Source organism: Oreochromis aureus, linkage group 20, assembly GCF_013358895.1.
Source record: "Oreochromis aureus strain Israel breed Guangdong linkage group 20, ZZ_aureus, whole genome shotgun sequence".
NCBI lineage: Eukaryota > Metazoa > Chordata > Actinopteri > Cichliformes > Cichlidae > Oreochromis > Oreochromis aureus.
The window spans coordinates 10339940-10363626 of record NC_052961.1 but is presented as its reverse complement, the minus strand read 5'-3'; the positions used below and the strand labels follow the sequence as shown (position 1 = coordinate 10363626).

The 23687-nt window shown below is 40.4% G+C and overlaps 2 protein-coding genes and 1 long non-coding RNA gene across 4 annotated transcripts in view; 2 read left to right on the top strand and 1 right to left on the bottom strand.

The window, feature by feature from the left end:
* The window catches only part of LOC116317177 (oxysterol-binding protein-related protein 2-like), a 28654-nt gene extending 19245 nt beyond the window's left edge, over nucleotides 1–9409 (top strand). For both annotated transcript variants that reach the window (XM_039604199.1, XM_031735864.2), the window contains exons 8-14: nucleotides 158–265; nucleotides 352–441; nucleotides 526–652; nucleotides 1095–1214; nucleotides 2856–2979; nucleotides 4291–4381; nucleotides 5631–9409. In XM_039604199.1, coding sequence (XP_039460133.1) covers nucleotides 158–265; nucleotides 352–441; nucleotides 526–652; nucleotides 1095–1214; nucleotides 2856–2979; nucleotides 4291–4381; nucleotides 5631–5733 — 763 coding nt within the window. In that variant the 3' untranslated portion in view covers nucleotides 5734–9409. The remainder of the gene's footprint in view (nucleotides 1–157; nucleotides 266–351; nucleotides 442–525; nucleotides 653–1094; nucleotides 1215–2855; nucleotides 2980–4290; nucleotides 4382–5630) is intronic.
* LOC120435166 lies at nucleotides 7174–13065 on the bottom strand. Its single transcript, XR_005609562.1, has 2 exons — nucleotides 12852–13065; nucleotides 7174–10730 (listed from the first exon to the last, which is right to left on the bottom strand). It is a non-coding gene; the product is annotated as an uncharacterized LOC120435166 (long non-coding RNA).
* LOC116317186 (proteasomal ubiquitin receptor ADRM1-like) lies at nucleotides 11869–23171 on the top strand. Its single transcript, XM_031735875.2, has 10 exons — nucleotides 11869–11957; nucleotides 14885–15142; nucleotides 15224–15340; nucleotides 16204–16327; nucleotides 16429–16515; nucleotides 16609–16705; nucleotides 18529–18770; nucleotides 20009–20166; nucleotides 20517–20619; nucleotides 22839–23171. The coding sequence occupies exons 2-10, from the start codon at nucleotides 14933–14935 to the stop codon at nucleotides 22940–22942; spliced, it is 1242 nt and encodes a 413-aa protein (XP_031591735.1). The 5' UTR covers nucleotides 11869–11957; nucleotides 14885–14932; the 3' UTR covers nucleotides 22943–23171.
* Nucleotides 23172–23687: the final 516 nt, after the last annotated feature.

Sequence of the window (23687 nt, the reverse complement as noted above, 5' to 3'; positions counted from 1 at the left end):
GGAAAGCCACGGGCTGATTCATATTATTATCTTATTTTTTTTTCTCACTGCTGTGTTATATTAAACACATTATATACGTAATTGTGAGTGCTGCAGTTTTTATTAATATTTCGAAAATGTCGAACTGTTCGTTTAAGATGTTGTCATTTCGTGACAGACATAAAGAAGCTTACACGTGGACGAATCCAATGTGCTGTGTGCATAACATCATCCTGGGAAAACTCTGGATTGAACAGTATGGAACTGTAGAGATAGTCAACCACAGGTAACGGAAACTTTTATTGAAAACTTACAGCTTTTTGTTGAAACACTGATATTTATTGAACAATAATTTTGCCTTTAATTTTTCAGGACGGGTGATAAGTGTGTCCTAAACTTCAAACCCTGTGGGATGTTTGGAAAGGAACTGCACAAAGTAGAAGGTCATATCCAAGATAAAAGGTAAGAACGTAACCACGTCATCACTGTCTGTGAATTTTAGTTGTGTTGGTTTTCTCTAAATGGAGTTTGTTGTTGTTGAAACAGTAAGAAGAAGCGGCGAGTTATCTATGGGAAATGGACAGAGTGCATGTACAGCGTGGACCCCAAGGTTTACGAAGCGTACAAGAAGTCGGAGAAGAAGAGCGGGGGCGAGTCAAAGAAGCTGAGACAGGTGAGGATCAGCCGACAGGTGTTTCTGCTTTTACTGAAACCTGAGATGAAATGCCTCTGAGTTTGCTCTCACGTTTCTCTTTAACATGTTTGATGTGTGACTTTTTCTGACAACTCTGAAATTCTTCTCTCAAACGGCATCTTTTCCTTTCACAATAACATGCAGTGGCTTTAGTAGAAGGTAAGGTGAAAGTGTATTGATATCTGTAGTGTGCTGCTGCTGTTGTCTAGTTATGTTGAGAGTGTAGTGTTGATTAGATCATTGCCAGCACTGATCCATGATGTCTTGCAATGACATGCATCGTTGCTTGAGAGACGTGTTGAATTTGTGGCGACCGTAGTTCTGTGAATCACCCGTTTGCACATGAACTGTTTGTAATGTAAACCCAAACTCGTTAGACGGGGTTGTTTAACTGGCTGTGTGTCTGTTTCTGTGTGTGTAGGAGCGTAGCTGTGAAGCAGAGGAGGCAGATGAGATGCCAGAAGTTCAAGAGACTGTGACTGTGATACCAGGAAGTGCCTTACTGTGGAGGATAACACCTCGGCCCGCTCACTCAGCACAGGTCGGTGATGGAGTTGGACATTTCCTGCAGAAATATTGTTCAGTTATCACTGGAAAGTATTTGACTGTATAAAATCAGCCATATTATAATAAAAATTCCTACCTCACACCCTCATAATGAGCTTGCTTTAGTATATTTAATGAGGCCATGCAAAATTATACAATCACATGGTGCTTTCTTTGAAATTTCCTGCTTCACGTTGCTCGTCTTTTTGCACAAAGAGTGCCCAAAGTGTAACTTTACTAAGCTTTAAAGGGAAGCACTTCATTGATCTCATGATCATTTGTAACAGAGCTTAAATCTGCTTTTCAGTCCTGAAGATTTCATGCCTCTTTTGAGGGTTTAAAAATCCTGGAAAAAATGAGATGACTTGAGTCTTTTTCACCATTGAACCGAGCAGAGGGCCCATTTTACAACCGCTCTTTAAATGGCCATAACTCCCTTACTATTTGTGTTATAGACAAAATTCAAATGGTTTTGAAAAGAAGAGAAGACGAGCTTTATGGGGGTATTTGGTGTATCACAGTAGCAAAAAGCATTCAGGAAAAGTACTGCTGTCTGAACAGACAGAAAAAGCAGTTCTGCTTAGATATGCCCTACCATGTGTGCTTCACATTACCATGATTCCTCAACCATTTCTGGTCTAGAGAGAAAATGGTCGAGGTGGTTGAAAGTGGTAGTCGATGTAAATAGGTGAAACAGGGGGCCAGTCACAGTAAATGGACTGGTTCATATAAACAGCCTTTCTACTCAGTTGAGCACTCAAAGCAGTTTCTACAGGTCTCATTCACCGAGTCACACTGATTCAGTGCTTTTATCTTAGCCTAAGTGCTTTTTAAAATTCACACACAACTACCTAGCCCAAGGACACTTCAGCATGTGAGAGGTGTCACTCTACCTCCTACACTGGTGACCTGTAGGGAAGCACATGTCAGGTTACTGTGCAAGTTACAATGTTGGGTTTCATAAGAGTTTGCCATTACGATGTACCTGTGACGTAGAGGTTATGCTGAAGGTATTGTACAGATGCACGGCTCATTCTGAGGGTCTTGGGTGTCAGGTGGGAGACCTTGGTGATATTTTTCCTATGGAATGACCACCCAAACTGCTCTCACATATGTATAACTGTGGAAGACGTGTGACATGCTAGCTTTACCTCATGGAGTTCACACCAAATGTTATTTCATATTTTATTTTCCATTTTTGTATAACTTTTGAAACACATTGTGGCAATAGGAGCACATAACATTCTGCTAGGTGCCATTAAAAATGATAATAAAATCTATATGTATTGGGACAAAAAAATTGGCCCAAATACTAGAACATATTTTTTTAATTCATTTTTCTTGAATGTTTGAAAATAGTTACCGCCCCTAGTTGGTATTTCATTCATGTAGATAATATAAAAGATGGACATCTGGAAAAGTGAGGTGATGTTGTTCAGTTGTCACTGGACCAGTTCATGTAAAGTATTGGATAAAAAAAAATACCTATATTTTGATTATCTGTGACTGACTCAGAGCTGCACTTAAGGTCAAGGTCAAGAATAAAAATGTGCTCTTGAAGCAGAGTATTACTTAAAATTTGTTAAATAATCAAATGTAGCACTTTGTAAACAAAGCCGTTTCTCCCTTTTTATAGATGTATAACTTCACCAGCTTTGCCATAACACTAAACGAGCTGGAGCCCAGCATGGAGAGACTACTGTCACCAACAGACTGCCGGCTGAGGCCTGACATCAGAGCGATGGAGAATGGAGACACAGGTAACGTCAACCTAACATGAACACGAGGGAAAAGAGAACAGCTGAAACTGTACATGTGTACTTTTTAGTGACCAGGACACTATGAGCCTCTAAAACTGTGGAATAGGGGCCCGTCAAGTGCACCGGGATAATTCCTGGTGCCCTGAGGGTCATTTTGGTCTACAGTGAGCTTAACAGGTGATAAAATGACAAGCAGGAATGAGTTAGCAGATTCTGAGAATCAGATTCATCTCACCCAGTGTTTGTTATGACTGGCATGTCCTGTGTGACTTTATCCAGGTTACCCCTTAGCCATAACATACCTTTAAATTTGTTGGTCCTAAACATATTTTTTGTGATCTGAGTAAAATTCTCTGAGATGAGCATAGTGGATAAGCCTGGTAACCTCCATCAACACTACAGGTGTATTTATACAGGTATTTCTAGTAAAAAAATAGTGTTGAGCAGTAAACTTTTCGTGATGTGTCAGCCACCTCATCCAGCCTGTTGAAGGAGGGACACTGAAGCATCCCCAACCCAACAGAGAAAGCAGAACTCTCCAGCATGTCCTGGGTCTGCTGCAGGACCTCCTCCCAGTTGGACATGCCTGAAACACCTTAACAAGGAGGCATCCTAATCAGATGGCCAAACCACATCAACTGACTCCTTTAGATGTGGAGCAGCTTGACTCTGAGCTCTTGGCCCGCTTTCTAAGGGAGAGCCCAGACACCCTACAGAGGAAGCTCTTTTCTACTGCTTTTATCCACCATCTCATTATTTTGGTCAATACTCAGAATTCGTGGCAATAAATGAACATGGATCAACTAGAAAATGTTACAGCTTTGCTTTCATGATCAGCTCTGTCATAAGACTCTGAAACAGAATGGAGTTTGTTTCAGGTTCACAGCTCCTCTGTGGAAACAGTAGAGCTTATTTTTAAACAAATAAGTGGCATGACATCTCAAGTAGTTCTTCAAGTAGTTACTGTATTTTTTCTCTAAAAGAGCTTTTTTTTGTTTAGGGTTTATTTCTTCTTTATGGTGACTTCAAAAATATGTTTCATTCTAAAGATGCCTGACAAAAGAATGAGTCAATATAAAGGCCCATTTACACAAAAGTAAAACTAATAATAATATGATGGTATACTATAAAACTGCTAGAATCTTTGGTCATACCACCCAGGCCTAATATGTTAAAAAGACCATGTAGGGAAAGATTACAAAATTATCAGCCTCCTAGTTTATACAAACACAGTGGCCAAAGGTGGAGTAGAGTTATCGTTTCAGTCTGACCTGGTCTAAAAGAGTTTCTTTTGTCTTTGTGTGTTTATAGATTTGGCGAGTTCTGAGAAAGAGCGTTTAGAGGAGAAACAGAGAGCTGCACGCAGGGAACGATCCAAGGACGAGGAGGAGTGGTCAACCAGGTGAAACTTTCTGAGGATTTAAAGAGATTTGGGGTTTTTTTGTTTTTTTTTATAGACCAATTTTATAATTTCATACACTTTTAACATGACAATCTCATGTTTGAGAATATGTCAGTATTATCAGACCAAATCAGATTTACTTTACCTCTAGCATGAAACACAGTGAGCAGAGGTTCAACATGAAGAGAGAGGCCACTTGTAAAATCACTCTTTGTTATTTTGTAATGTCCAAACTGTGTAAATTCATCTACCTCCAAAAATTTCATATATATGATATATTTTACAGATGGAAAAAACTAGCTAGATGTTAGAAAATAGACGTTAGTTTGGAACCCATTTGAACCATAGAGCTTTTATTTATTGGAGTCAGGACTTTATAATGCAGAAATTAATAAAGTGGGTGACATCCATTTACCTGATTGAAGCACATAGCTAACATGTAGCAGCTTCAGTTTATTGTTCCAGTTAATGCTGGGATTGTGTATAAAGTTCATAAAAATTTTAAATCGCTAAAAAACTAAACTTTTAATTACTGAAAGATTCTGTCAGATTGACAAATCTAATTAAAATAAGCTAACAGTTTGCAGATGACTCAGTGAATGACTGTCCTGGCCAAACAATTAATCACTCCAGAAATGCACCTCCCTTCTCTTTACTTAAGTTTGAAATATTTTCCCTAAATGCTCAGAAGGAGTGAATTTAGCCAACGCCATGGTAATTTGGGAAATCAATATTGGATATTATTTCAGAGAAACTGGAGCGTTTTGAAATGGAGCTAGTTGGAACAAGCAGAACTACCAGAAAGATGATCATATGATTTCTTTCAGAGTGCATATTGTGCACTGTGTAAAAGGAAACAAAGTATTATCTCTCCATATTTTAGCAGTTGATTGTGTTGGTATTGTTTGCTCCACAGATTGTTTTTCTTGGTGTCTTCACATTTATATCAGATTCACATTTGGTGTAGTAAACACCAAAGTCTGTTTATGCTACAATTAGTTTTAGACCTGCAATGATCTGCTTTGTTGACATTTACAGGTTAAATAAAGACTGAAGAAAAATAAAACAATAATAAGCAAGTGAAGATGACTTTAAAAGGAAGATTGACCAAATTTGCATTCAAATTCTAATTTGTAATGTGTGGAAACTTCCTTTAATGTGTCCCCAATACACTAATTGCTCATGCTGTGTAGCATTTTTCATAACCATGTTATTAAAAACAGATATGGCTTGTTGTCTGCCTCCTCAGGTGGTTCCAGATGGGAACAAACCCTCACACAGGAGCCGAGGACTGGCTGTACACAGGTGGATACTTTGACAGGAACTTCACTGACTGTCCCAACATTTATTGACACAGGAGGTGTTTGGTGTTTAAAACAAAAAATCTTCTCTTTGATAGGTTTCATTTTGTTTCTCTGTGATTCGTGACAGCCAGACGCTCGCTGGTACTGTCTTTGTTAGGATCGATGAAAGTTGATTTCAAACAGGTTATCAGATCATCTCCAGCTGACTGTGACCTTTGTCTGCAGGAGATGTGTAACATTAAGGAGAACTGTAGAGTTTACTTCCTGTAAACATCAAACATCTTCTTTATATGCCCTAAACATGTATGTTACTCACCATTCATTCATCCAAGGGTTTAAAAGCAGCCACCAGTGTGATCTGGGGCGTGGTGAGCTACCTGGTGGAGGATGCAAAGGAAATATTTTCAGTTTTAGTTCAGGTACTCAGGTACCATAATCTCACCTGTAGATGTTCAACGCACTTCTGTCAAGCTGCATTCAAATATCAGGGGTTATTTAATCGCATCTGCTACTTTTATATAACCTATTTGGAAATTAGATGTCTGTTTTAGTTAGCACTTAACGTCAAAGAAAATGTCACAAAGTGTTTCTGTGAATAGAGACTTATAGTAGAAATGAAAGCTGCTTATAACCACGTTTACTGCCTCAGTAAACAGATACGTTGGTACAGTATATTGTTCTCCGCTGTAACATACGTAATGTGTATAATAACTGGTGCATGCATGCTCACCAACATCATAATTTCCACAAGTTAAAGCCATACAAAAAACTTTTTCTGCACTGAGAATAAAAGCATCTATATAAACCTTTAAGGCAAAGGGATGCAGAGACGAGACGTTTTCAAAAGTCTGACACTGTGGCCGCCTCCCTGGCTCCTTCACCGCTCACACACTGTGAAAATGTTCACAATGCACAGTTAATATCTGTGGGTGAACGGACAGAGTGTCAGACCCCGTTTACACTTGGTTTTAAAATGTGTCAGGTCCAAATACACCGCATTAAATACGAATATATAAGCCACTGATATGATCAATCAAACCATCTCTCAGTGTGGTCTGGGAGGCACTGTGAACAATAAAGTTGGAGCTAGCTACTGTGACACCACCCACTGGTTTCTGGACTTTTTCTGGGTGGTTTCTGTAATATTTCAGGCCTGTATATCTCACTAATTTCTGGGTGTGCATTAGAAGTTAATGAGGGTTTTCTCTGCCTTTGCATCTACCCTACTTTTATCTGATAATTCTATTAAAATGTTCCAAAATAGCAGAAACACAGTGATAAGGTCCAGCTCAGTGACTTGGGTGAGGTGAGGCTGCTCCTGCCTTTGTCTACACACCTGTCACAGCAGCCACGCCCCCAGCCTTACATCTCACCTGCATCTAGTTGTTGTTATGAAGCACAACTGTCCACATGTACTGACAGCACTTTTTCTATAACGAGCTGTAAACAAGTTGTCTCCATAGCTGAAGCTTTAGTTCCACTTGAGGAATTAAGAGTTTTTTTTGGCGTCTCTGCGTTGGCCTCATTTTCAGTCCCAGAGCGCAAAGTGCCAAAAACTGCAGCCCCTCTAATAACAACTTGAGACTGGCTCCAAAAGCGACTCAGTCCCCACAGGCTCCCATGATAAAATGCCCAACTTTACATCATTAATAAGCGTGTTTACAGCTTCTTTCTTTGATCCCCTCTTATTTTATTTTTATCTTTTAAACTTTCGATGCTAGCGAGGCTAAAAGTTGGGGATAAATTCGTTTGGCAGGTGTCACTACAGGCTGTTGGAGCATTTTTAGTTAGATTATCTGACAAATTATGCAGTTTGCTGTGCTGTTAATTGTTCAAACAATCCTATAAGTCTGTGTTCCTTATTTTCTTTATTTTTATTTGTGCGCCATTCAGCTCTAGTTTGCAGATATGCGTCTCTTGCAGTTAATGTATGCAACTTTCTGACAAAGCTTGCTACCCTTAACTCATCACTCATCACTCGACCCTCTCATCCAGATATCGTGGCGGCTAAAACGCTGATGTTGAGGTTTCTATAACAGCTGCATGACATCAGAGTGGCTACTTTCATCTCTTATAAACCATCAAGCCAGGACGTGGTGGTTTTTCTTTTTGTTTTGTGCACCATTTTTAAAACTTTGCCTGCCAGTCTCTACATCTGGACTCTCCAGACTCTTGACTGATGACAGACAGGTGAATACTTGGGGCACTTTGACCTTCTAATGGAGGTAACGCAGATTGTAAGGAAGTCTGAGCACATGTGGTTCGATCCATGGAGGCAACACTGTGATGAGTCTTGACTGTTCACTTGTGATCCAATTTCCAGAGTGGCTTTTTAAAACCAAGTGTAAACACTGCATTAAATACATATTTTTAATAATGCTCTGAGCCTCCGTGCTGCCAAACAATATTAAACATCATAGGTAATACTTATAATAATGAACACACTGATTTTCTGCTCTAACTTCACTTTGGAGCTTATAGGACCGTAAACACGTATGATGATGTTTCCATGAAAATGGTTAATAAGCTTTCAACTACAGCTTGAGTCCTGTTTTCTTTTTCTTTTCTTTTTTTTAATTTTTAGCAAACGCCCGCCATCAAAAACTACGCCAAATTAGTTATTCCAAGGTTTTTTGGAGGGTTGTACCCATGGACGTGCAGGCCACTGCGACAGGGATACTTTAATACTGTAGATAATGTAAAAATTCTCAGGCAAGTTCTGCAGTGATAGAGGACATCCTTTGTTCTGAATGGATTGTTGGATATTTACATAATGATATCCTCTGGAAATATAAGTTAAACTAACACTAAAAATGTAAAAAAAAAAAAAAAAAAAATTACAGCCATGTGTTCACATTGGCCTGAGAGAAAGAGTAGAGACATCTATCTCACTGCTCCACCATGAAAGGTTCACTCCATAGTTTGAACACCTCGGCTTTAAAGTGACTGTATTGTGCCCTTTGTTTGTACAATGATCCCTGTGAGCCAAAAGTTCAGACTGCTATAAACACTCATTTTCAGACTTTTTTTTTTTCCTACTCTTCACTTGTGTGATGCTAGTAAGAGTGGATATCCCTAATTTGGTCAACAGCTATGGCACTAGGCACTAAGGCCCCACCCACCTGCAAGGAGCAGCCAATCAGAAGAACAGTAGTTCTGAGATAAACACTTCGTTCAGATGTAGAAAGTATAAAAGATAGCTGTGGCTTTGTATTTAAACCCTGTAGTCTTTTTAATGGCCACCAGAGGGCGACCTGAATCCTCGCTTACTCAGTAAACAGTTTGCTGGTGTGTTTATAGAGTCATGTACTAGATTCAGATCATGTTTAATAAAGCATTAAGTCATTTTGGTAACTTATGGTCATGTAATCGATAGTCAGAGCTGCGTCTCGTTCCTCACACCTGATTTCAAAACACTAAAGTAATGAAAATGTTCAACTCGAGGCTTCATAGCAGGACTTCATTCAACACTGGGTGACGTCCCTGTTGCTGTATATGTCTTTTATGTTTTCTGTGATTTAAACACAGAGTGAACTGAATGGGCCATGTGTAAGATGGGATTATTATGAACTGTGAGTCATGCAAAGCTACTCTACTAGAGTCCAAGAAAGAAAACAGGAAGCTGGGAATGAGCATAATCTGTCCCCTTAAAGACAAAGCTGCATCATTTTGACGCCTTTTTCACGTGGCTGAGTAACACTTTGAAGGCTTTTTTTTTTTTTTTTTAAATCACCAATCGGAGCCGTGCTTTCAGACACAGTTAAAAGCAAATAAGATGGGATGCTGTTGGCATCATGAACCTATGCAAACTGATCCTTCTAGTCTACCCTCCTGAAATGTGAAATAAAACACTCTTTAGCTAGCAGCCTGTGTGCTGGAGACACTACAGAGGCAGCAGGTAATGAATATTGTGTGCTGGTAGTAAAATGCTCACAGTAGTTTCTTTTTGTTTCTAAGCACTAGTGTTGCATTAAACTGCACATTTCAAATGCTCACTGTCCTGTGCACATATGTACGGTGAGATATCCCACATCATGTCTTCCCCTCTGCTGCTGCTCGTGTCTTTACTCTGAATTCAAAGCACTTTGTGACTCCTGCAGCTGCTCAGAGCTGCAGGATCGATCTGATCCAATCTTGTTTTATCCCCCGCTGTCTCTTTTTCGAGCCTCTATTTGAAAATGTTTACATTGTATGTTTGTCGATCTGTTGTTTCCTTTCCTCTTCATACTGGTATCCACACAGCCGTATGCATACAAAGCATATTTAAGAAATAAATTATGGACTACAAAATCCTTGTTGGAAAATCTGGTTATTCTCTCTAGATGTTTTTTTTTCTCATAACCACCACACAACACTACTTTTCATTTTTATCTTTTCATTTTTAGGTCATTTTTAGTTGTGTACATAATAATGGAAAAGAAGTGTACTGGTATTGATGTTGGTAGATGATGCTGTGATCTGTAGTAAGAGTAGCAAGCAGGTGGGAGAGACCCTGGAGAGCTATGGATGCTTTATAGAGAAGAGGAATAAACATCAGCAGAAGCAAAAATAGAATACTGCAAGGAGCAGAGTTGGGAAGGTAGGTGAGTTTAAATACCTAGGTCAACCATCCAAAGCAACAGACAGTACATGAACGGTGAAGAAATGAGTGCAGGAAGGGTGGACCACATGGGTTGTGACAGAGGGATAGCGTGAAAGGGAAGGTTTACAAGATGGTAGTGATAAAAGACTGGAGGCAGACCTGAAGAGATTAAGATTTGCACTGGGAGAGTGGACAGGATTAGAAATGAGAACATCAGAGGGACAGTTCAGGTCGAGCAGTTTGGAGACAAAGTTAGAGATGGTTTGGACATGTGCAGAGGAGGCATGGTGGGTATACTAAACAAAGAATGCTGAATATGGAGCTGGTAGACAGGAAGACCTCAGAGAAGATTAGTGGATGTAGTGAAGGAGGAATTCAGAGGGTTGATGCAACGTGGGAGGACGCTACAAATAAGGTGAGATCGAGGCAGATGATCCGCTCCGGTGACCCGTAAAGGAAGCAGCTGAAAGAAGAAAAAAACATTTAATTTTGAGCCTCTGAGACCTCTGGGCTGTGTTTAAAAATTTCAAATTCCTAGACAGATGAGTCAATACATTTTTTTTAAACCCACCATTTATTGTGGTGCTGTGCAGTGCCAAAAAATGTGAATCTTTAAGTATTTAGGGACAAAAGAAACAGTTTTACACATTTATTGCATCATGAAAACTAACATTTGTAGCACACCAGCTTTATTAAACAATAATGCACACGGTGGGGCTGCTCACATGAGCCAGTGATACAGGCTCCTATGTGCTGTGTGTAATATTAAAGCAATGAAATGCAAAGGTGATTATTCTTAAGTGGTTCAAAACTTTGCAGCTAATTTCTGTTTTATCCTGTCCCATATTTACTTTTCTGGCTTCTGGCTTTTAGCCCATTAATGTGAAGAAACTGGGCGAAGTGCGAGTTCACCTGCTTCTTAATGCTGACCCTATGCCTAAAAGTTGGACTTCACCACAAAGTCACAGAAAGCTATTTATTTTTTTATTTCACACAAAGGCAAAGATGGTGTGAAGTGAATTTGAGTGTCAAAACAGAGCTGCAGCTGAACTTGTTGCCTTCATATTAATAATAATATTATTAATAATCATAATTACAGATGTGCAAGAAGACTATCAGGTGAGACCATAATTACAGCCTTCATCTTCCTTTTATCCTCTCAAGATTTACTCAGAGGCAGTTGGCAAAGTTGCATCCGAATAATATTATTGTCATCCACTTGCTAAATGCCAAACCTGAAGCCTGCATTTTATTTTAAAGCTGGATATGTGAGAGTTTCTGACCTCCCAGCTCTGGTTTGATGGGATCTGCGCACCTTAGGTTCACTATAGGCCGAAGTGGAAGTTATAGCATGGAGCTCTAATCACTCACAGACTAAAATACTTTCCTTTAACATCTTTTTCCTGCTTTTAGAGTGAGTTTATTCCACAAGATCTTTGTCGATTCATCAGACTGTAACTGGAAAATGGTTTTGCTCAGTAAACGTATGAAAATCTCCAAACCTGCAGGTTTGATGCGTAAAACGAGCGGCTCGTGTTATCTCTACCGAACATGCGCAGCGGATTTAAAGCCCACCTTATTGACACATGCTTCGACCAATCACAGCGAAGCACCGGCACCGCTCAGCCAATCACAGTTGCCGACGCCGAGCCCGACCTTTCTGCGGCTGAACGATATTTCGGAGAGAAGCGTGAGTAAAAACATCTTATTTCTTTACATGTAAATGTTTGAATTTAGTAACGTGGACCACGGGAACACGTTTATTTTCTCTGTGTGTGAATTTAGAGCTACAGCCCGGGCTCGACCTCACGCAGCTGAGGACGGGCTGCAGGATGCAGAGTCATCTGTGAGGGGCTGGAGGCTGCCCCTGTTATTATTATGGAAGCACTGGTTTAACTCCAGTTACATTATCAAATATGTATCTAAACCACAGTCTTAGTTAGATTTGCAGTGCTCACGATGATGTAGCAGAGCTGTGTTAATCCTTAATGTTTCTAACACAATGACAAGTTTACATTAAATTGGCTGTTAGGCTTCAAAAATTCAAATGCAGACCAGAATGAAGGTCTGCGATGATTGTAAATGCTGGGTAATACTAGTCTCCATCGTGGTTACACAGCGTTTCATCCGGTGCATGAGCAGGGTGTGTGTTATAAAGCTGCTATGATTATACTTAAGAACAAATCCCACAAATTGATTTAGCTATCAGGTATTGTCTCAGTCAGAACTATCAAACATTTACCTGCTCTAAAATGTGAGAATTTATGCTGATAATATATTGCCAAGAATATTTTATAATTTCAAAGACTCTTAAATAAGGAGAAAAAAAATATCCTACCTGATGGAAATCAGAATAAGGACAGAAAATTGACTGAAAAGGTTGCCAATCAAAAAAATGAGAGAGGTGTGTTTGTAGGAATAAAGGTGAGACTTTCAGACTATATCAGCTGTCAAGCATGGTGGTGGTAGCATCGTGCTCTGCAGCTTTTTTGCAGTCAGTTCGCCACACAAAGTGGATGGAATAATGAAGAAGTAGGACTATCTCCAAACCTTGCTTTGGTGTAGACTGATCTGTAGCACCTACCAGAGTGGGGAGGTTGGAAGAGGTCATGTGCAGTGGTATGATGGGTCTGCGGTGATGCTGCATTCCCATTTCCTGAATCTGGATTTGTATAAATCCTTACTGGAGGGCAAGTCTGCACCTTTTTTTTTTCTACAAATCTGACTGACCGTTGTAGTCTGTTCTTGTACTGTTGGGTGTCTGATACAAACCCTCCAGTGATGGAAGTGCAGAGAACAGACTGGGTTAGTCCTGAACCCCACTGTCATCTCCACAGTTTTTTAGGTGATTTCAGCTCTTGGTTGTGTTGACCACCACCACAGAACCAGATGTTCAAAAACTTTACATCTGTGATGCAGACTCATCAGACTCTATGACCATCGTTGTCATCGTGACAAATCATTCACAAGCTGTATGAGCAGGAGAAGTTTAAAGTTATGGCTGAACTGTCCCAGGCATCTTCTGTTGCTCCAACTACAAATGGGTGAGCTCCAGGGCAACGGAAAGCTTGAGTGACCGCCCGTTATATCACAGTAAGGTAGATACAGCCCTGCACTGCTTACATTAGATTAGATGAAACTTTATTTATTTCTCGGGTGGGTTCCTCCGGGAAATTCAGTTTCCAGTAGCACAGCACCCACAGAAGTTGCAGAATGTGAGCAGAAATATACAATGTTTACACATATATAAATACAGAGTATACAAAAGGGATAAATAGAATAAATAGGAATAAGGATACAAGGAACGGGCACATTTCAAGTATTGTGAGTCTATTGCACCGTTGGATATTAACAAAAACTATTGCACAGTGAAAAGGCACTACAGCTTACTTGTTCCCCTCCTCTGTCCCCTGTTTCCTCTCAGCGAGGAGTTAAACAGTTTGATGGCATGTGGGACAAAGGACTTTTTAAGTCTGCTGGTCCTTGACTTTGGGAGAAGCAACCTGTCACTGAACAGACTCCTCTGGTTGTTTATGAGATGATGCAGAGGCTGCCCAGCATGGTCCATAATGTCCATATAACCTTAATTTGTTTTTATATAGGTGCGTGAATGAGTCTTCAGTTGAATGTTTTTAATAGGCAAAAATACTTAAATAAGTAAGCGGCGAGTAGTAAAGATCCAAAAATGTTTTTAATAGGCAAAAATACTTAAATAAGTAAGCTAGAATTTTGTCTGATCCGAAAATTGATCCGATCCGTGACTTTAAAACCGTGATCCGATCCGAACCGTGAGATTTTTGATCCGTTGCACCCCTAGTTAGTCCTGAACCCCACTGTCATCTCCACAGTTTTTAGGTGATTTCAGCTCTTGGTTGTGTTGACCACACCACAGAACCAGATGTTCAAACTCACATCTGTATGCAGACTCATCAGACTCATGACCATCGTGTCATCGGCAAACATCACAATCTGCAGACAGCCCCTCTGAGGTGCTGTTATTTGTGAACAGGGAGAAGAGGGCTTAGAGGATTCAAAGTAAATAGAGCTGCTACTTGCATATAAAAGCCTCTCACAAAAGGAACGAGTTTGAAGTTTGGTGTCATTTTCATTTTATGATGGACAGATTAGAACTAATATTTTTAGTGTGATGCTAGAAAACAGAGAGCGAAGCTGCTTTCCCTTCTGCTGCGCTTGAATGTGAAGCTTCACTTAAAGTACAAACAAAGTTTATAGAGACTTCTTGTTGTAGCCTGGGTAAGAAGATGGAGTTAGATGGTTGGTGACCAGACCTCGTCGATACAGAGACGCTGGGTTGCTGTGCAGCGTGATGCATCGCCTCAATGTTCGTGATAAACAGAGAAGGTTGAGTTTAGTTTAAATGCAAAGTCACAAAATAGCTAATCAAAAGGATAAAATGTAAAAAGATGAGAAAAAACAAATATATTATGTAATCTGCCCTGCTGTGATCATATTATCTGCTGCAGACAAACAGATGTTACAAAGAAAGAATCACAGAGTCATAAAATCTGAGAAAATTATTATTTGACTCATTATAAGCACAGAGAATAAGATTGTGGACCATAATATAATTATATGTTATTTTATTGTAATATTTAGGTCACTAAAGCAGCTGTAAACCAGTCAGTGCTTATCATCGTCATCGTCATGGCCTCTGGAGCGTTGTTCCCCAGCATGGTGTCTGGATCCCGTGGCTCCTCCAGTAAGTACCTGGTGGAGTTTCGTGCCGGTAAGATGACCATGAAGGGCAGCACGGTGACGCCTGACAAGCGTAAAGGTCAGGTCTACATCCAACAGACGGACGACTCCCTCATCCATTTCTGCTGGAAGGATCGGACCACCGGGAACGTGGACGATGTAGGTAACGCCATCCGGATGAGGTTAACTGGTGTTTGAATTTCTTAATATCACAGCAATCATTTCCATTTCCCAATTTAGGACCTGATCATCTTTCCTGATGACTGCGAGTTCAAACGGGTGAATCAGTGCACCACCGGACGAGTCTATGTGCTGAAATTTAAAGCTGGCTCCAAAAGACTCTTCTTCTGGATGCAGGTATGCAGCTGCTCCAGACTCATCTGTTTGCTAATCCTTTGTTTCACAGCATGTTTTAAGGTTCATCTGTTGTGCTGTCCATATAACTGGCCCCTGGGTCATTACATGGAAAATCAGTTCAATTGTCAATTTTTAAAATTCTGTTTTATTTATTTAGTGCCAAATCACAACAACAATCAACAACAGTTGCCTCAACACCCTTTATATTGTATAGATCCTACAATAATACAGAGAAAACCCCAACAGTCAGACTTCTGCCATGACCATTTGAGGGTGAGGGGAGGAAGGCAGGACAGAGACAGGCTGTGGAAGAGAGGCAGAGATTAATGATAACTAACGATTAAATGCAGAGAGGTGTATAAACGCATAGATGAGTGAAAATGAAAGATTTGAAAATCAGATTTGACTGATTTTTACACATAAGAAGCCACCCCGTTTCTGTCACCTTCCTTTCACGTAAGCCGATAACAAATCTTCCTGCTTCTGGTTCAGATCCAGCACTCTTTGGTAGTTGGCCAAGTTTCCCTCGGAAGGGATTTTCAGTTTCCAGCGTGAGCGATATTCCCATTCAAGCCGAAGTCATAGGACAGGTAGCTTTCACAACTCTGTTGACTCCATTTTTTTTTGCTCTTTTATCTTTCCCCATGGTTTGCGCCCGCATTTAGGAACTGCTTAAACAGACCGGGATGCCTTTGACAGAAGTTTAGAGGAAATTAGAGGATACAAAGGATAAAAACAAAACAAAAAGAAAACAACATTCATGATCTTTTGTTTTTGTGTATTGCATTAATAAGGTTTGTTCTGCTTTACACTTCAAAATTTTATTGTTCAGTAACCCCGGCATTTTGTTTTTCTGATCTCAGGAGCCAAAGACTGATAAGGATGACGAGTACTGCCGCAAAGTGAACGAGTATCTGAACAACCCGCCCATGCCCGGTGCTCTCGGCAGCGGCGGCAGCGGAGGACACGATCTGTCTGCTCTCGGAGGTAACAAACACACTGTGTCGTAGTTTAAACCTGTCGTGGGCAAGAAGCTGAACTGTCTCACCTTCATGGGTGTCACCTGTCTTCTCTGCTTGCATGTAAAGGTGAGGGTGGCCTGCAGAGCCTTCTGGGTAACATGAGCCACAACCAGCTGATGCAGCTTATTGGACCAACTGGACTGGGAGGGATTGGTGAGTACCTTCATGAGTCCACAAGCTAACAACGTGAAAACATCTCATTAAAAATATCGGTGAGATGCTGAGCTCTGTTTGTGTGATTGACAGGTGGTCTCGGGACGCTGGCTGGTCCGGGCTTGGCCAACCTTCTTGGAAGCAGCAGCAGCAGCAGCAGCGTTCCTGCAGCCAGCAACTCCTCCACGAGGTGTCTTATTTACATTTCTGTTAAATATATTGAAGGATTCCAGAATATTTTTGAGGTGGAAAACAAGATAAAATGAGAAGTTCCAATAAAAGGGAAGCTATGAAAGAGAAAGCTTTAGCATCAGTACAACAGAGCTCAAATGTTAACTATAACCTTAAAAATAACAGTTTAACCATGAACTGTATATAAAAGATGGACATAGATATGGAGATGTCACCCACTGATTAGCAAGTTCCCCTTTTGAATCCTTAAGCTGAGCATTTTTGCCTTTTCTGACACTGAGATTAAAGTCACTAAGGTACTTCAACTGTAAGTTGCCCCCTGCTGGTCATGAAAAAGAATGCATGTTTACTTTTGCTTGCAACCTGAAAGCTAAATCCCGCTTTGAGTTTAGTAGAATACTGAGTCAGTTTGTCATGAGTCGTGAGTTTACTTCCAGAGAAGCTCTGAGCTCCAACTGATATGATTATTTCCATAATCCCAAAAAGTTGATTCTGTTCATCTGGACGTAGCCTTTTCAGTGGGAGAAACGTTTCATCACTCATCCAAGTGACTTCTTCAGTCTCTGCTGACTGCAGGTTTTCCCAGCCTTATAAAACAGTACCTTTGCATAATGACTGAAACTAGCACCACTGGCGAACAACGAGCTGTGAGGTCAGTTCCTTGATCATTAATATGCAAATTGTCATGACCATTGATCAACAACCACTGATAAGTAAGAAAGAAAGTAAGTAAAATTTATTTATATAGCACTTTTCAAAGATATAAATCACAAAGTGCTTTACAATAAAAGACCATTGATCAAAATCAAATCCAAGGACGTACCACAATTCACGGATCACATTAACTCAGTGGACCAACACATCGAGTTCACCAGGGAGGATATAAAAAATGGTTAGCCTTCTTATACTGAGATTTCCATCAGTAATGGGGGATATGTAAAAGTTGATGTGTACCATAAACCAATGCAGACGGATCAGTATTTAAGGTTTGACTCTCATCATCCACTGGAGCACAAACTGGGTGTCATCAGGATGCTTCAACACAGAGCGAACACCATCCCCACTGACACAGTGGCCAGGGAGGCAGAAGAACATCACATGAAGAAGACCCTGGGTACATGTAATTATCCCAGCTGGACTTTTGTCAAAGCTGAGAAGGCGCCTAAAGAAAGCTCCAGGCGATCCAGGAAAGAAGCACTGCTGCCGAAGCGAAAGCCCTTAGTGATCCCATATGTGTCAGGAGTATCGGAACAGTTGAGACGCATTTTCTCTAAACACAGCATCTCTGTGGCTTTCAAACCCCAAAACACACTGCACCAAAAATTGGTCCACCCCAAGGATCAGGTCCCCTGACACAAACAGAGTAATATAGTGTACGCTGTTAAGAGCCAGGAGGATTGCCATGATTTATAAATCAGGGAAACCAAACAACCTCTGGCGAAGCGGATGGCACAACACAGAGGAGCTAACTGTCCTGAGCAGAAGAGAATAGATGGAAAAGCTTAGCTACACTTCCACATCTCCTTACTCCTCTTCCTCTGTTGTTCCTGTAAAATGTTCATCTGAACAGTTTAAAAATGTCTAAAAATGCTTTATGAAACTCATAATTTATGATTTACACGTGTAAGATTAGGTGATTTTTGACACTAAATGAATTATTCTGCATGTTATCAGGCAAGAAGGTGTATAACACCGATAACTGTTCAAACTGAGTGGTCTTTCATCATGTGCCTAACAAAAAATGACAAGTACTTTTCCTGTTGTGCAAAAATAGCAAAAAATTGTGATTTTACATGTTTTGCTGAAAATTTCCATCCACAGTCCGTCCACAGCCGTCACCCCAACCTCTACCTCTGCTGCCAGTCGGCTCGGCTCCTCCCAGGTTCCCACCACTCCCATCACTCCCTCCGCCACCTCAGCGGCCTCCCCAACAGCCACCACCCCCTCCACCCCTGCTGCGTCCTCCGTGGCGGCAGCAGCAGCCAACCCCACGCAGCCCATCCAGCTGAGAGACCTGCAGAGCATCCTGGCCACCATGAACGTACCTGCCAGCAGCCAGGGAGGTGAGGATTTGATGGAAGCTTCAGGCAAATTGAACTTTGTTCTCCTCAAAACTGAGAGTTGTTATTTATTTAAAAAAAACAACTCTGAAAGTAAATGAATAATTAGACCTAATTAGTGAAATCTTCACTAATTAAGCGGCAAATAATTAAGACTGTGATCACAACAGTGTCGCTAATTCTGCGTAATTTTTGCATAATAAATTTAGTTTGCTGCAGGAGCACGAATCCCCTGAAAATTCTGCAGGCTGTCGCTGTTTTGATTTAATTTCATTGTGCTGTGCTACATTAGGCACAGCTTCCTGCTGATGTGCTGACAGATTAATATACAAAAAGTAAGATGGCACAGGAAGAAAAGGGACAAAGACAGTGTGTGATATTGAGTTAAGAAAAACTGCACAATATGCCCTCATTAGACATTTTATTGGATACAAATTGCTAGCCCCAGGTTGGTGCTGGAAACATTCCTTAGAGGTTTGGTCCATAATGACATGATAGCATCACCTATTGGGCCTTTCGAAGCTGGGTACACTGTGGTCCTGGTCAGCACAATGCTTAGATAGGCTGTGGGGGTTAAATGGTTATTAGTTGGTGAATGAACCAACAGAGGTTCTCTCAGATGATGACTTCCTAACTTACTGTTTGATTCACTCCCAGCACATTGGTTCATATTTGTTTTCAACAAAAAGCTCAGAAAAACAGCAACAATCAGCATCCAGACCTTAAACCTGTATTCTTGTGGACTTCATAAGGACAGTAAAGCAGAATATACTTTAGGGATCAGTCAGATCCACCCTCAGACATAATGTCAAAACCTGACTCGACATACACGTGATCTCACAGCCACTAGACACTAGTCACTAGACATCTCAGACGAAGATTTTATCTGACTTTGTAACTGAGGAACACAAAGAAGTAAAAGTAGTCACGGCCTGAAGCACAGCCTGCTTTAGCTTCCCTTTTAACTTTAATTTCAATCATAATTTTACTAAATTAACAATAATGACTGAGATCATAAAACGCTTTGAGAGCGCCACTGTTGGACCGTTTAAGCTCCATTAATAAAGATTTTCTATGCCGCTATGGCACAGATGACTGAATTATCACCCTTAAGTCAGACAGAAACCTCATGATCTAAAGCACCAATAATCTCAGAATTACAGATTACAGATTCACTTGCATCTAATTGTGCTTGAAAAAAGTGATTTTTGTGTCTCATATGTTGTGTTTGTTGCCCGCAGTGGACCTCGCGAGCGTCCTGACGCCTGAGATCATGGCTCCCATCCTGGCCAATCCTGAGGTTCAGCAGAGGTTGATGCCCTATCTGCCCTCCGGAGAGTCCCTGCCTCAGAGCTCAGAGGAGCTGCAAAACACGCTGAGCTCACCTCAGTTTCAGCAGGTGGACGTCCTGTATAGTTTTTTTTTTTAAACAGAGAGGAACTGACTGTTTCCTTCAAAGTGATACAGTTTCCTCATTTGTCATTTAAAACTGCTGTAGCTTTCTTCTTCTTTTATTATAGTGTTTGGTTTATGCTGTGTCATATTATATCCACATTTGTTGCACCTGTAGCAGTTTCAGGCTGATAAATGCTCAAATTTTCTTACTAAACCTAAATATTTTATTATCCTTGATTCCAGGAATTTCATCTGAACTGAGATACGGTGTGTTTAAGAGGATCCAGGTTGTTGGCATTTAGCATCTTGTAGTGGCATTTGTCCTTATTGTTGGTATTTATGGTCTCTCTGCAGGCTATGAGCATGTTCAGCAGTGCTCTGGCGTCCGGGCAGCTGGGGCCTCTAATGAACCAGTTTGGCTTGCCTGCAGAGGCTGTCGACGCTGCTAACAAAGGAGGTCAGTGTTGGCTCACTTCACGCAGAGACACTGTAGCTGATTGTTTCAGCTGTGCAAAACTTAAAGGTCAACAGCAACATTACATTTTGTCAGCCGTGAAATGTAACAAACATTTAATAATGTGCAGCAGGTGGGAACATTTTTAAAGCGCACTAACACTGAAAAGTTTGAAGAACGGCGTGCAGCTGTCCTAGTGGACTCTTGAGGCACGCTCCGAACCTGTTTCAATCCACACAGACTCGCATGTTGAGATGTTAAAACTTTACAGCATAAAAAGCATGCTCACCACTGTTTGTGGCCTCGATTGTTTTCACTTTGACAAATACTGTCATCTATCTGCTGTGCGACAGAGCTCATCCAATAAGCTTGTGCTTAGTTTTTTTATTTACAAGTCAGGTTGTTTATTCAGTTTATTTCTACAGCACATTTAAAACAAGCTCAGCTCACCAACGTGCTACACAGACGTTAAAAAAGCCAGAAGCTATTCTAATGGACGCAAATCTACATGTTTTGTTGATATACTGAGATGTTCAAACTTGACATTAAGGGTACTGGGGACGGGAGCTTATCAAATCCTGTCTTTGTGGGAGGAAGACCGTGTTTTAAAGTGAATTAGTGACGGAGCAGGTTGTTCTGTTGCATAGATCGCTTTGGAGCTTGGATCTGTGAATTTCTAAGAGCAGTAGGTTTGTAATGTAGCGTCAGGGCTCTGGAAGGATTTTAGCACTGTAAGTGGTCAGTTCGGGAGGGTGGTGCCAAACCAGTGAGACTCTTAAAACAAGTAATAAAAATTTAAACCAGCCTTGAGGCTTAGCAAACCACCTTCTCTACCAAATATGGTCACTTCTGGCTGTGAGGAATCAACGTTGAGTGAAGGGTGGCCAGAATACTAACACTTATGCTTCAAAAGTGAAGTCCAGAAGTCTTCTTTATGGGTTTTAGTATATCGTTAAAAGCTTTTTTTTTTTTCTCAGAGTTTATTCTTCTTAGGCTGAGTTTCCTTTTCCATGCAGGTGGGCACACATGCAGAAGTAGTTTTTTTTTTTTTTTTTAATCTGCCTGAATGGCAGACGCATAGTCGGTCCATTTAGGTGTCGCAACAAATCAGAGGGCATGCTGACGTCCGCGCGGGGCCTCCTGCTCGCCCTGTAATGATGAAATGTGCGTCACTCAGCCCCAATAGAAACTGCCACATTCCTGCAAGGCCTAAATTGTAATACTGGAATGAAAGATGAAAGCCTTTCTGTGCAGGAGCGTGCCAAAAAAATCTCTCTCATGCGTATGATTTAATGAAGCTGCCTGTTGAGCAGCATGTACTCAACGGGTACCTCGGCTTCTGTTCGTACACAGTGTCATATGAAATCTGACGTTTCCTTTGTGTCGAGTCCCCACATGGAACAGTCTCAATTTGTTGGAACAAGAATGCTTCAATTCTGTTTTAAGATTGTCATCGAAATCACTAGTCTGATTTAATCCTGCTTTAACCAGTTCAGCAGCTGTGCTAATGTGATTGATAATTTGAAAAACTTTAACAATCAGCCTTTGATCAACAAAGAAACACAAAGGAGCTGAAACTGGGCCTTAGTACACCAAGGCAAATGTTACATTAGCAATATCCATTAATCACTGTAGGTTTCGTCTTTATTTCAGATCAATTTCATGTGATTTTATTTTTAATAAAAAGTTTAGTTTTAAGTTTAGACCAAACTTTGACAGTTTAATTTTTGCAAATTATGCTACTCTATATATGCTTAACAATATTCCACCTGGGTTGATGTTAGTTGACAGACTCTGCAGGTTGTGATTTGTTACATTGAAATATTTGATTGAATAAAATCAGCTTAATTATATTTTAATAACACTGTACTTGTTTAAAATCCTTCTTAACGCCACAATATTAAAATGCATCGACACTAACGTTGCAGTAAGAACCAGCAACAGATTAAAATTTTGTAGTAAGCAAATAAAATTATGTTTGCATCTGTGTGAAGCTTTGAAACGAAACATGTTAAATGCTTTCTTTTTTTTTAAAAACAATCTGCACAGTTTAACAGAAATGATTTTCTGTCCAGGTAAAATTTTAAATGTGGAAGTTTTAACTTTAGAGGAGAAAAGGTCTTTAAACTGTGGATGACAAATCGCTTCCAGGTTAACCTGCTCAGCTAACTACATGACAACTTAAGCTCCAGCTTTGAATTCTGCTACTTTATTCTTTCCAGATGTGGAGGCTTTTGCCAAAGCCATGGAGACGGAGACAAAGTCTGATCAGGACGGCGACTCCAAAGACAAGAAAGACGACGATGAAGACATGAGTCTGGACTGAGCACTCTTTTAAGAAATATTATTATTTAATGTATTTATTTAGCTGCTGTTTTATTCCTGCCACACCACAAGGGTAAAGATTGTGGTTGATGTAGTAGAAAGTGTGACTCCCAGCTGATAGTGCCGTGTTGAATTAATATCTACTGATGTAACTGGGCGAACATGTACTCCACCTGCATGTCAGCTACTAGCCTATCCTGTCCAAACATGAGGGAACAGTAAAAATAATAGAAACACTTGTTGTTAGTGTCTGACTGATTTTGTTTTAGTAGCCAAGAAGACAAAAGTCAGACTTCATTTTTCAGTGTCTTAAAATATATTTTAAAAACATTCATTTTACAGAACAGTGTAAACACACAATGATCATCCAACAATTCGACAACAACCGTACGTTTTGTGCACATCGGTTATTTTGAACACTTTTTTAAATTTAATCACATCAGGCAAACACACAATAAACTGAATCACCATCAAGTAAGAAGATCGATTATCTTCCCCAGACAAGACCAACATTTAAAGATCAACCACAGAAAGACAAAGAAATGTCACTTCGATCATTAACAATTTCACTGCCGCTGTGATTTCAGGCACTTTTTGTCCGTACTTGTCCAAATTTGACGCGTTTCTACCGTCCGGTTCACCTATTCATGGAGTCACAATGAAAACACTACAATCTTCCAGTGATGATCGCTACGGTTCTTTGGGTTTGACTTTACAAAAGATTAACGGCTCAGTCGCACTAGAGT

Bases quoted from the DNA above. Each gene is read 5' to 3' on its own strand.
- LOC116317186 (XM_031735875.2), top strand. From the start codon at position 14,933: ATGGCCTCTGGAGCGTTGTTCCCCAGCATGGTGTCTGGATCCCGTGGC. The intron at 16,328-16,428 runs GTAACAAACACA...TTGCATGTAAAG, and splicing joins CGATCTGTCTGCTCTCGGAG to GTGAGGGTGGCCTGCAGAGC. The intron at 16,706-18,528 runs GTGTCTTATTTA...TTCCATCCACAG, and splicing joins GCCAGCAACTCCTCCACGAG to TCCGTCCACAGCCGTCACCC.